Below are 12,396 nucleotides of genomic sequence, written 5' to 3'. Positions count from 1 at the left end.
CAGTGCCTTACATAATGACAGGTTTCAGGTGCCACAAGTCCTCCTTTTCTTTTTGCGGATACAGACTAACACGGCTGCTACTCTGAAACCTACTTTTAGTTTGTTAGCCATAGCCATTGAGAGGTATTTCACTCTGATTAAAAGGAACATGAACACTGCCAACAGCCTTCAATTAGTTCTCACTATGTCCCACAGCAAACTGACTACCTAGAAGTCATCATGTTCCCCATGGTTGTTCTTGCAGTTCTACAAATACTGAAGGATCGTGCATCCTGTGCTTGCAACACTCATGACAACAGAGCAGAGCCATGCAGGCTCCATGCTTCTGGCGGACAGTGACAAGCACTGCGCAGGTTCATGGGGAAATTTAAAATAGGCATGAAAATTATGGGACAGAGATGATATTATGGATAGAGAATATTGCATTATGGGAAGTTGACCCCCTCACTCCCACTCACCACTGAGTGAGTCATTTCTGTCCCACTATGCATTGCCAAACTACCCAGAAGAGAGTGTGATGAACAGTGGCAAGTTGCACGCTTGGATACCTGTCCAGGGTACACTGCACTGTGAATCAACACAAACACTGCTGGTGAGTACATGCTGCACCAATGCAAGGAGCCATGTATGCACACACACAAGTAGTGTACTAACTGCAGCAGCTGTATGTCAACATAACTTGTGTTGGCAAAACTTTGTAGTTAGACATGGTGTTAGACTGAGCATTTTGAATTACACTTTGTTGTAGGACTACTGTTCCCTTGGCAGCCTCACAAAAACAAGATGCTGTTCTCTCAGGGAGCAGCATTTCTACTGAACAAAACAAAATTATGCATCATGCTTGACCTGCCTGTAGCATTTTAATAGATAAAAATCTCTCTCACACACACAATTTACAGAATCACAAACATTAGACAAGCTAAAAGGTCTTTTCTCTCTCTAGTCTGTTTTACCAGCACCCTTTTCTGAATCCAGGGCAGAACTGTACTCTGGAGCATATTCCTCTATTGTTTCCTCTGTCCAGTTTAATATCCCAGGCAATCAGGCTTTCCCCATTTCCCCTTGGATTTGAATGCCACCATCCGTAGATCAAATACATATCTATACTATAGGAATACTACAGCACTGTCAGCTCCTACAACATCAAGAGACTCAGTTTCACACAAGGCAATTCTGCCCTTTTGTATTTAGAGAGAGACAGGATGGGTGAGGCGTAATATCTTCTATTGGACCAACTTCTGTTTGTGAAAGACCTGAAGAAGAGCTCAGTGGCGCTTGAAAGCTTTACTCTTTTGCCAGAGAAGTTGGTCCAATAAAAGACATTACCTCACCCGCCTTGTGTCTCTCATATCCTACGACCAACATGGCTACAACCACACTACAGACAACTTTGGTACTTAGGTAGTTCAGTACAAAATGATACCACATATTGGACAAGCCACAAGTCCTCTCAGAACTACCCCCTCCCCAGCCCTTCTCTCTCCCCAACCCCCACCTCACAGCCTGCTTCTGGGAAATCTAAGCAAGTGGTTGTAGTATTTTTCACTCTCAACCTTGTTATAACCACTCAAACATTAAACATCTTGCCAAGATGTAACTAGGCCAGTGGGTCGATACAGCAGCTGGAGAAGTAAAATAAACACGCACGCTGTAGACCTTTTCCTCATAGCTGACTGTATTATTCAAAGATTCAAAACAAGAGCAAAGCAACTCCAAACACTTGGTAACCACCACTAGAGGCCTTTCCAGCTTTCAGCAAGCCAAGAGAGGAGAGGTGGCCCACAGTGCATAGCTGCCCCTTTGTTTTCGTAGCTGCACAGGTTACCTACTCAATAGGCAGGGAATCTAGGCTTTACTTGGAATCCCCTAACACACTAGGACTTAATGAGCACCTTGATGCCTTGGCAGACCAAGCAAGAGCAGATACTTTATACATAAATTATTTTCCCCTCTCATTTCATATAGCCCTCTTATGCCGAGTTTGATATTAGTGGTAACGTGTTGGGCTTGATCTTCAATCAAGGAATGATCTGGTAAGATATCTTTGCTTTCCCACTCTCTCCCCCTGCCCCTTAGAATGGAAAAGTCCTTAACAGCACTAAGAATTCAAGAGATTGGTAATGCACCTAGACTTTCCAAACTGGATGGACTGATTTGCATGGGGGGGGTTTGTTTTGTTTTTAAAAAGTTTGACTTCTATGTTCCCTGCTATTAAAAACAAAACAAAAAACCCAGCCCATTCCTCATCCTCACAAAAATATCTGGCCGATTTTAAATGGAAATTAGTACTGCAGACCCTGACCTACTCCTTTTATAGGATTATTTTTGGATGATAAAATTGACCTTTCCCCCAGCTTATAAATCTCTTAAGGATGACACTATAAACCCTTTTGATTTTTCTGTTGGGGAGGGAGATCTGCATGCTTTGAGCATGTTACCAGATGGTACAAGTTTGACCATTAGCAGATGCATCAATTGGGTGGGAGATTGGGCTGGAATAAGGCAATTAGGGGCCAGAGGCACAGCCTAACATGGGGACCTGCACAGCCATCACCCAGTAGTGGCCCCTTTCTGCCTCCACAGTGTTGGGAGCAGTGACAGGTGTGTCTCTACATATGTGCCTCCAGCAGTGGGTGGATGCTCTTTCAGGAGTGGTCATTTTCTCCTCAACGGTGTGCATGTGGAAGATAGAAGGGAAAGGAGAGCAGCATAAACTGACCTAGCCGGAATCATTTCCAAGTATACCCGTCACCAATGCTAACGTGTTTGCTGATCCTGAAGTAGAACCCTAGTCTAGGTAAATAGTCCTTTTTTTTTTTTTTTTTTTTTTTAGGATGGGATCGTTTTATGCACCTGGACTGGTTGGCATAAACGTGCTGCGCTTACTAACCTCCATGTATTTTCAGTGCTGGGCGGTTATGAGTAGCAATGTCCCTCATGAACGCGTGTTCAAAGCATCCAAATCCAATAATTTTTATATGGGACTCTTGCTGTTGATCCTGTTCCTAAGCCTACTGCCAGTGGCCTACACCATAATGTCCCTCCCTCCTTCCTTTGACTGTGGACCATTCAGGTATGAAATAACCACAAGCCTGAATTCTTCTTCTGCTTGTATGCACAAAATATTGTAATAAGTTAGGCATTTTGCTCAACAAGGACTGTATAATACTTTTATTCTTGTCTAGTTACATTCTTTTTTAGAACATGACCAGTGCATCATGACCAATACTGAGTTGCAAACAAACTGTCATCTGGGGTGATGAACCTACTCCTCGTTTACGTCTGCTATCTTCCAGATAACAGAATTCACTGAGTCTCCTGCCATCTCCAAAACGAAAGTATCCCATAAAATCCCTACACCTATTCCTGTAGTTCCTCCTGAAAAAGTGCAGTAGGAACCAACAGAGGATTTTGGAGCAGATCCATGGAGGATGGATGTATGTCTGAATATGGTGCCCTAGAACAAAAAGTCTCGGACACACTTTTCAATGTTATACAAACAAAGAGGAGTCCCAAAAGCCATCTTTCAAGGGCTTCTCTATAGTCAATAGCTACCACAACATGTGATCATTTTTGTATTTGGTGGAGGAATAACAGAAACCAGATTGTTCTGAGCTTCTCTGTTGCTACTTTATTAATGGTATTTCTCCCTGTGTTTCCAAACCAGCACCACACAAAGTGTTCAAGAGACTGGATTAATATGCCCATGAGCTCTGATTTGATTTAGTAACATTATTTCCTGGTGCACACAGAGTCTGACTCAGCAAGGAGCCAGATTGGAACAAATTGTTTCTTTAGTTGCACTGTCTTAGGTTCTTCAATTGCTAATGGAGAATGTCAGTAGAAATCTGTGGAGAGTTGGAGAATGGGAGGAAATACCAAGATGTTCTTAATTTATAGACCAGACTAGCAGGATTTAATTATCTTGCCCTTTAAAAGTACATCACAATATCCAGCCCTGTGTACTCAATCCTGCCCTCACATACACAAACACCCATTATTATGTAACTTGTATATCATCAGCTACTAGGTGGCTCAGGGGAACTAGTGAGGAGATACAGAAGCTTTCATGTTGAGGTTGCCAGTTCAGCCTAGCATAGGGAACCAGCAACTGTGCCTTGTTACCATCTGACGATTGTTGAGTGGTTATGTTGAAATGAGTTAGCAATCTCCTCCCACTGCAGGGTTCCATATCACAAAAGCTACCAGAGTATCTGGAAACTTTTTGGCAGATCAGGAGAGATGACTGAACTACTTTCCCCCTTTTTCCTCCACCCGCCCCCCTGAAGTGGGCCCTCTATTTCCTAGGTCAGGGGTGGCCAACCTGCACCTGAGAAAGAGCCAGAATTTACCAATGTGCATTGCCAAAGAGCCACAGTAAATCGTTAGCAGTGCCGCCCCCTCACATCAGCTCTGCCCCACCCCCAGGGTCTCCCACCCACCAGCAGCACTGCCGATCAGCACCTAACCCTCCATCCCTGCGCCTCCCGCCCACCGCGATCAGCCGTTTTGTGGTGTGCAGGAGGCTGGAGGGGGGTAGGGGGGAGAGCAAGGGCGCAGCAGACTCAGGGGAAGGAGTGTGGTGGAGCTGGGGCCTGGGGCAGCGCCAGGAGCTGAGCAGTGAGCACGCTGTAGCACATTGGAAAGTTGGCGTCTGTAGCTCCAGCCCCAGAGTCGGTGCCTGTACAAGGAGCCGCACGTTAACTTCTGAAGAGCCGCACGTGGCTCCGGAGCCCCAAGTTGGCCACCCCGTCCTAGGTTGATGTATGTTCGTGGAACAGTGCAGGAAACATTTCATTCCTCATGCTGTACCTGGTTTATAAGATACAAGTACTTCAATCTCCAGAGCCACTGAGCCAACACCTTTCACAGACATTACAGTCACATGCAGGGCTGGCCCTTGGTGTTTTGCTGCCCAAGGTAGAAAACGTTTTTCATGCCTCATGAGCAGCACTCGCCCCGCCCCGCGTTGGCATCCGTGAAAGTTGGCACTGAGCGCAATCAACTATAAGGCCAGCCGTGGACACATGAAAGTACAAAGCCCAATACCACCAACTATGGTACTTGCACGCAGTCATGCACTACTCTCAGCGACAGAATCTGTATATAGGCAGATGTGAGTGGTGTACCTGAACCATAAAAGATTTTCAAAGTCCATAAATCATTTCACAACAATCCCCAAGCATTGTCTGAAGCATTAAAGAATTATTTCAAACCTTGAAGCCTCTTTCTCAAAATCCACTCTTATCTGCTTTGTTCAATCCCCTCAGCACAGCTCCCACCATAATGTAGAGGATTTGGCTAGTAATGTACCATACTTGACTAATGAAGAAGGGTGAAATTGTGGCACTGGTTCAGCCTCTGTCTGTCTCTGTTGACCCTTGTCATGAGGATGGACTGTGACTTCTTCCAAATTGGAGTCCAGAATAATTATTTTAGATCCTAAAAAGTAAAGGAGTACTTGTGGCACCTTAGAGACTAACCAATTTATTTGAGCATAAGCTTTCGTGAGCTACAGCTCACTTCATCAGATGCATAATGTAGCTCACGAAAGCTTATGCTCAAATAAACTGGTTAGTCTCTAAGGTGCCACAAGTCCTCCTTTACTTTTTGCGAATACAGACTAACACGGTTGTTACTCTGAAACCTTTAGATCCCAAATAACCAAGAATACAGTGAGTCTAAGGATTATGAGTAGGGCTAATACTACCCACAGAAATGGTCACTCTTTGAATCCAACACTGAATCGTAAGTGTTGGATGCTATGAAAGAAACCTCCTAGCTTATCTAGCCCATCCTCTTTCCTGTGTATGATTATTTCATTTGCACACAGCATATTCTCTAATGCTTTATTCATTGTAGTTTAAAATTACTCCTACTTTAAAATTACTCAGTGGGCTTCCTATTAAGTGATAATCACAGCTTGCTATTTTTGATCTTACTTAGTTGTTCTTGAAGTTGGCTCATTAGTTAAGAAAGCATTGATTTGCAGAAGCAGAGCTATCTTCAATGTGATATGAAAGTCACAAATCTCAGATTATTTTTTTTAAAGTCTGTAGGATTTGTGTGGATTCAAGGGAAATAAATAAGTAGAGCTCATGAAGTAACTAGGAGTGGTAACATACACATATATATTAGTGCTTGAAGCAAGTTACTTTTGTAGAGGTCATTCACATAATCAATACCACTAAAGACAGATCATTAGAACTCAAGAAAGAGTGGCTGGACTGAAAGATATTTGTAAGTAAGTCACTTCAACAGTATTTTAATATCTAAAGTCTTAGTAGCAAACAACATGTTGACAGACAATGAAATAATTGTATTGTTCTTTATAAAATCTTTTAAAGTTGTTTAACAAGGCACTACTGTGGCCTTTCAGTAACCAGCTACACAATGCGTAATTGGTCATTTTATCTTTCCAGTGGAAAGAAAAGAATGTATGATGTCATCCAAGAGACCATCAAGCAGGATTTTCCACTTTTTATAGCCAAGATCTTCAGTTACGTGGCAAATCCGGGACTGATTATACCTGCAGTTCTGCTTATGGTGTAAGTTATATTTGCAATAATACAGGTTTGGAAGGAAGGGAGACTTGAGAGATCATGAGGTTTTAATGAGATACACAGCCTTTTATCTCTAGATCACAACTAGGTAGCCTAGATCAGCAGTGATTAAAAGTCACTGCTGTGATTAACCCATGTAGCTTTAAGGACTATTGTGATTATTTGTGGTTTCTACATTTTTAATGTCTGGAACATTTTGCATGGCAGAGTTCAAAAGATTTGCTGTTTGAAAGCAGCCGGAGTTGGCTGCAGTTGGAATTTAGGAATGAAGTATCCTGGAACTAAGAACCCCTCTCACTGGTTTAACTTGTCTATTTTTTGTTGCTTTATTTCTTTGGTGTTTTTCTGAGCCAATTAAAGTGGCAGATGAGCCAACTGCGCCTTTCAGTTTATCGGATTTTCAGAGACATAACAGCTACCATCTGAAAATTTTTCAGTAGGGGTAGTGTGAACAAGCATCTACATAGCTAAAACTATCACCGCCGTTGATTGTACCATAATTAATGGCTGCAAGTGGCCACAGCCTTGGTTTTATGTCTTATCCACTTCTTTCTCCAGGAATAATTAGGTAGCTTTGAATCATTTATAGTTCCTGATTTCCTGCCTCCCTCTTTATAATCCATTAGCTGCTAGCACCACCCCTGCTATTGTACATACAGTTAGATAGATCCAAACCGGGGCCAGTCCCTTACATTGATCCTGCTCCAATTTATAACAAGATTAAAAAGAGAAAATGCAGCTGCCAGCATTTCACTTAGCTCTGAAAGATACTTCATCTCTCCCTCCTAAATAAAGCAGATAAGGTAACCTGCAATGCAGCCTTAATACAACAAATAACCTCTGCAAACTGTGGCGGGTGAATCATAAATTTATATTAGCTTGGTTTCAGTGGCAGGCAGCCACTCATAAAATGTGCTCTCCCTTTCTAAGAACTGAATTAGTTTGTTCCCCCTCCACTCACTCTCACAATTCCCCCTCCTTTTCCAAAAACAATTTGAGATGTCTCCAATTCATTTATACTCTTTGCCTCAATTGCCAGAGAGTACATTGTAGATATTACACTTTAAGTGAAATTGTTTTGTCTCGGTTTCCTCTCTACTTCTAGTTGCCTCATTTTTCTGGGGAAAGCTATTTTACGAAAACAAGGTTTATGGATAGGTAACCCACCCTTACGTGTGCCAATAGTAGGATTTGAACTCAGGACCAACAGAGCTGAAAATCTGACCTTTACTGTTGGAGTTAAAGAACTCACCCCCTTATGGAAAGCAGTAGCAAACTCAAACCTCGTATGCGGACCAGCCACTAGCCTGGGACAGTAGTCCACCCACGCCTAGTGCAAATTACTTACATTGTCACAAAAATCAACTGGGGGGATGAATCACATGATAATGTGTAAGATGCAGCTGCTCAGAAAGCCTTTTCCACCACCCTTTTTCATGGTGTTCCCCCTCCTCTCCTTCTCTCCATCAAGTCCCCTTAAGTGAGGATCAGAAGCTGTATGAGCAAATCAGTCCTAAAATGCCCACAGTGATTTCACTCAGAGCCATAAGGTACAGTGAGGAAATGGAGCAAATCCAGAACAACTGCAAGAAATATGCGAGAGAGGGAACGCAGGCTGACAAAATGCCACAAGTAGTGTGGGAATGCATTAAATTCCCTGATGGGAAAAAAATTTAACCAAGTTCACATCTATTGATTCTGTTAAATAAATTGCTAAATGGGGAGAAGTTCCAAGCGTTGAAGATGGTGATCGCTATTAATGAAGGGATGCCACAGGACTGAAAAGGAAACTGGAATCTGCAAAAAGGAAAATTGATTTACTCAGAGTAACTCAAAGATCTGGAGAATAAGGGACAGAGAAAACAGAGAGCCAGTGGAGACCACAAGGGCTCTGAAGGAGCAGATCCCTTCAATTAAGTGCAGTCAGGTCAAAACCAGACATGCATGGAGGGCCTTAGAACCAAAAGCAACAGATTTAAAAAAACAGACTTAGGTGAATCATAAGATTCAGTTATGTAGATAGGAAACTATTATCTGCTTACAGATAACCAAAAGATGTTTCCATGAGCACAAGGAAAACATTCATTTTCAAAAATCTGCATCACTTATCTAGAGTAGATGGAGGTTTGTCTTGATTATGTAGGAGAGAGAGCTCTGCAAACTTAAGTACGTTCTTTCCAGACAGACCTTTTATATACACATTATTCACCCACCCACCCAGGAAGTATACTATTAAAAAAAAAAAAAGACTTCAAAAGAAACTAGTCATCCTCGACAGACTTGCCCTGTCTAGCAGTGTTTGGATTCACTCTTTTTAAATCTACCCTACAAACAGCCTTCTAACTTGGTTTCCAGTTCACTGAATCTGAGCCATAGCTACACAGTCAAATTATGAACTGTCAGTAAGCTCTGCTGTTCCAATATTCCTGGTTAGATACTAGATTTTTTTTTTAAAGCAGTAGCAGCAAATTGATGGTGCTTTTCCAGGAATGGTCTGGAGTCACTGAGCAGATGATGTTTGGATTTTAAAGGAATAAAATCATTCTGCAAAAGCAGGAGACGACATTTTTGACAACCAAAATATTACTGGCTGGCTGGCAGCAGTGGGGATAAGACAGTCCCAGACACTTCAGCATGTTTTAAAATATGTACCTCTCTGTGAGCCAAAGGCTGCCTGCCACTGCCAGTACATCTCCTCTGATCCCTTTGGCTTTTGATTCCCTCTAGTGTGGCTCCTACCTTTATTTTATTTTTTATTTTTGGGGGCTTGTCCTCTTTGTGAGAGAAAGAATCAAGCCCAAAGCCCACAACTCCACTCAAAACTGGCTATGGTTTACACTGGTTTCCCAACCTTTGCCAATAAGTAACAGTTCAGTTGCAGGCTGTGGACTGGAGCAGTGCCTTGTAGAAGAGCAAGACTCTTCCATGGCTAGATCATTAGCCTCAACTTGGAAGAGCTTGGCTCAGTTCCCTGCTCTGCCACAGACTTCCTGTGACCTTGGACAAGTCACTTAGCCTCTCTGTCTCCATTCCCCATCTGTAAAATGGGGATAATTGCACTGCCCTAGCTCATGGGGATGTTAAAGATTGTGAGATGCTCAGGACTACAGTGAAAGAAGCCATACAATATCCACATCAGCACACTGTTGTTCTCTCTTACAGTATGTGTGGGGCTGCTGTGAAAGTAATGACTGCTCAAAACAGGCCATGTTCATCCCTAGTTTGACTCTCATGAACTTAGCAGAGCTACACCAGAGAGTCCTTTGGCTCTTTAAATGTAGCCTTTGGGGGTTGGTCTTTATCACTAGATAACTTCAGTATCATCTTCCCAGTCTTCACTGGCCCACCATCACTTTTGCACAATAAGCTTACAAACAGGCTTTTGGAAGCCACACAGTCTAACAGGGAGACTTACTTTATTGCATGGGGGAAGAGGCAATTTGTATAATAGTCTCCAATTTAACTACCATCTGAGTGCAGTGACTGGGGAAGGGATGATGGAGAGAGTTGGGGGAAAATAGATTGAAGGTCATTTGTGGAAGGTAGAATAGGGAGGAAGGGGTTTTGAGACTTAGGGTGCTGCCAGTGAGTTAGCCTTTGTGCTCCCCCCCCCACCCCCCACAGCCTATTCATTATCCCACAGGGATAACTTTAAAGGTTTTTAACTAGAGAAACACTGTCTAGTAAGTGCCCACTCCCACCCAACCACAAACACACAGCAGTGACTTGGCCATGAGCATTCTACGAGTTCACAGATAATGCCAGCTGTTCCCACTGGTCCTGCTGCTTGTGCTTTGCATCAGACAGCACCCCGATTCTAACACAACTCTTGTACTTTCCAAAATTGGCAAGCAACAGGTCAAATGAGAGCAAACCCATGCAGCATTGCTTATTTAGAAGGTTCTCTGTGTAATTCAGCTCCTTTGAAAAAATTTTCAGGGTTTTTTTAACCTGATCACATCCCTTGATTCATGCACATGCAGTAGGTGGAGGAGTTCTCTGCTCACCTCCCTTCCAAGATGGGCCTATCTCTCCACTATCCTGTCAGTGTATCTTTTTTTTAAATATTTGTAGCCTAGCCATCTACTATCTGAATGCTGTGGCTGAAGCATATCAGCACGCCAACACAGAACTGAAGAAGAAAATGCAAATGGTATGTATGTGATTTATCCAGTACAGATGTTTCTAAAATACCATGCACTTGCATCTTGACCTAGAGTATTATTTTTAAATAGCTTTTCATTTTAAACCATGTTATGGAACTGCATGATAAAAAAGTGAATTTTCTTTATTGTGCATTTCACTTTGGCAGTGTTCAGTATCTAATTACAATACTGTTAAGTAACACTTCCTAATAAGTGGATATTAACTCATGCTAAAATTAAAATGAAATTTCCCGAGAACTGCATTTTATACCCACATAACAAATTCCATGCCCAAATAATTCAGTGTGATTAATGTTAGTATAGTGAATGCCAAAAGGAGGTCGAGATTTGCCAGGGTTGATAAAGTGCTACCAACGTAACATGTAGGCTTTATACAAATTACAGCGCAAACAGACTTGCTAACAAGAACAATGACACCTAGGTCTTTGTTATATAGCATCTTTGACCAGTTGCTTTTCAAGCACTTTACAAAGGAGATCAGTATCATTGTCACCATTTTACATAAAGACAAACTGAAGTATAGAGCAGTGAAGTGACTTGCCCATGGTCACCCAGCAGACCAGGAGCAGAGCTAGGAATAGACCCCAGGTCTCTTGAGAGTCTAGCCCTGCAAGAGGCTGTATCTGCCATTTTACTGGTATGACACAGGATCTTAGTCAGAAGAAGAATAAAAATTGATGCCGCATAAAATACATTCCACGAAATATACGTAGGGATTGATGTAACATTAAGGGTGAGAAAATGAGCACTCAGGAATCAGCAGCCTCCAGAAATTAAGGCTAAATGTCAACTTCAGCTCTGCCCATAGCTTAAAATATGAGCTGCGGGTGTCTATATAATTTCTCAAATATGATATGGACCAAACCTTAGATCCACTGAATATGGCCTTTAGAGGCACATGAGCTCTTTAAAGTTACACAAATCAACTCCATAGCGGCACAAGCGATCATGAATCAGTACAGAAGGGGCCATGAAAGAGAAGACATTGTTACTCAGAGACAGAGACCTCATCAAATGTTGTGACTCTTCGTGCATAGGTAACTCCCCCTCAGAAAACACATGACACCAAGCCGCTATTTCACAAATCATGTCTCCAATTGCAAATGAAATCTAACACTATTAATTTGTGCAGCAACGTGATGAGGAGAAAAACAAGAGGAACAACAAAGCTATGACTAGTTCTGCAATGCAAGACTTAGACCACTTGCTGGATCCAAGTGCAAAGAGTGTGAGTCAGCCCAAACCAGCAGAAGGTAAAACATATTAGAGAGATTTTTGTCACAGCTCAGGGCAACTGCACCTGTATTTCCCCTCAGTGGTCCAGCAAGAACACCCACTCTCAGGCTCCCCTGGCTGCTGCCTCTCTTGGGCGAGACATGCGTCTCTCTCCCCTTGTGACCAAGTATCTCTAAGCTGAACCGTTCGCTGCCTGCACTGTGTTATTCCCAGCAAAAGACAGACTGCCTAAGCAGATCTGCTTGCTTTCTCTTCAGAGACTGATAGTGTAACTGCGCACAGTTAAGCTATCACACAGCTTTTTCTAAGCAAGGTAGAAGCATTGCAAAGGTAGGTGTGTTACAGAGAAAACATTAAAGAAAAAGAAAAAACACCACACCGTACTAGAAATCGCCTCCCTCCCCCGCAATCTTCATCAGTCCTTCCAACCC

The 12,396-nt window shown here is 42.6% G+C and overlaps 1 protein-coding gene across 1 annotated transcript in view; it reads left to right on the top strand.

Annotated features, from left to right (window-relative positions):
* TMC2 (transmembrane channel like 2) overlaps window positions 1–11,996 on the top strand; it is a 57,221-nt gene extending 45,225 nt beyond the window's left edge. The window contains exons 15-19 of the mRNA XM_077808728.1: window positions 1,966–2,033; window positions 2,834–3,073; window positions 6,423–6,548; window positions 10,638–10,716; window positions 11,862–11,996. Of these exons, the coding sequence (XP_077664854.1) occupies window positions 1,966–2,033; window positions 2,834–3,073; window positions 6,423–6,548; window positions 10,638–10,716; window positions 11,862–11,996 (648 nt within the window). The remainder of the gene's footprint in view (window positions 1–1,965; window positions 2,034–2,833; window positions 3,074–6,422; window positions 6,549–10,637; window positions 10,717–11,861) is intronic.
* The last annotated feature ends 400 nt before the right edge of the window (window positions 11,997–12,396 follow it).

This window comes from Eretmochelys imbricata, chromosome 2, assembly GCF_965152235.1.
Source record: "Eretmochelys imbricata isolate rEreImb1 chromosome 2, rEreImb1.hap1, whole genome shotgun sequence".
NCBI classification, from domain to species: domain Eukaryota; kingdom Metazoa; phylum Chordata; order Testudines; family Cheloniidae; genus Eretmochelys; species Eretmochelys imbricata.
Note: the sequence above shows the minus strand (reverse complement) of the source record. Positions and strands in the feature narration are given on the sequence as shown.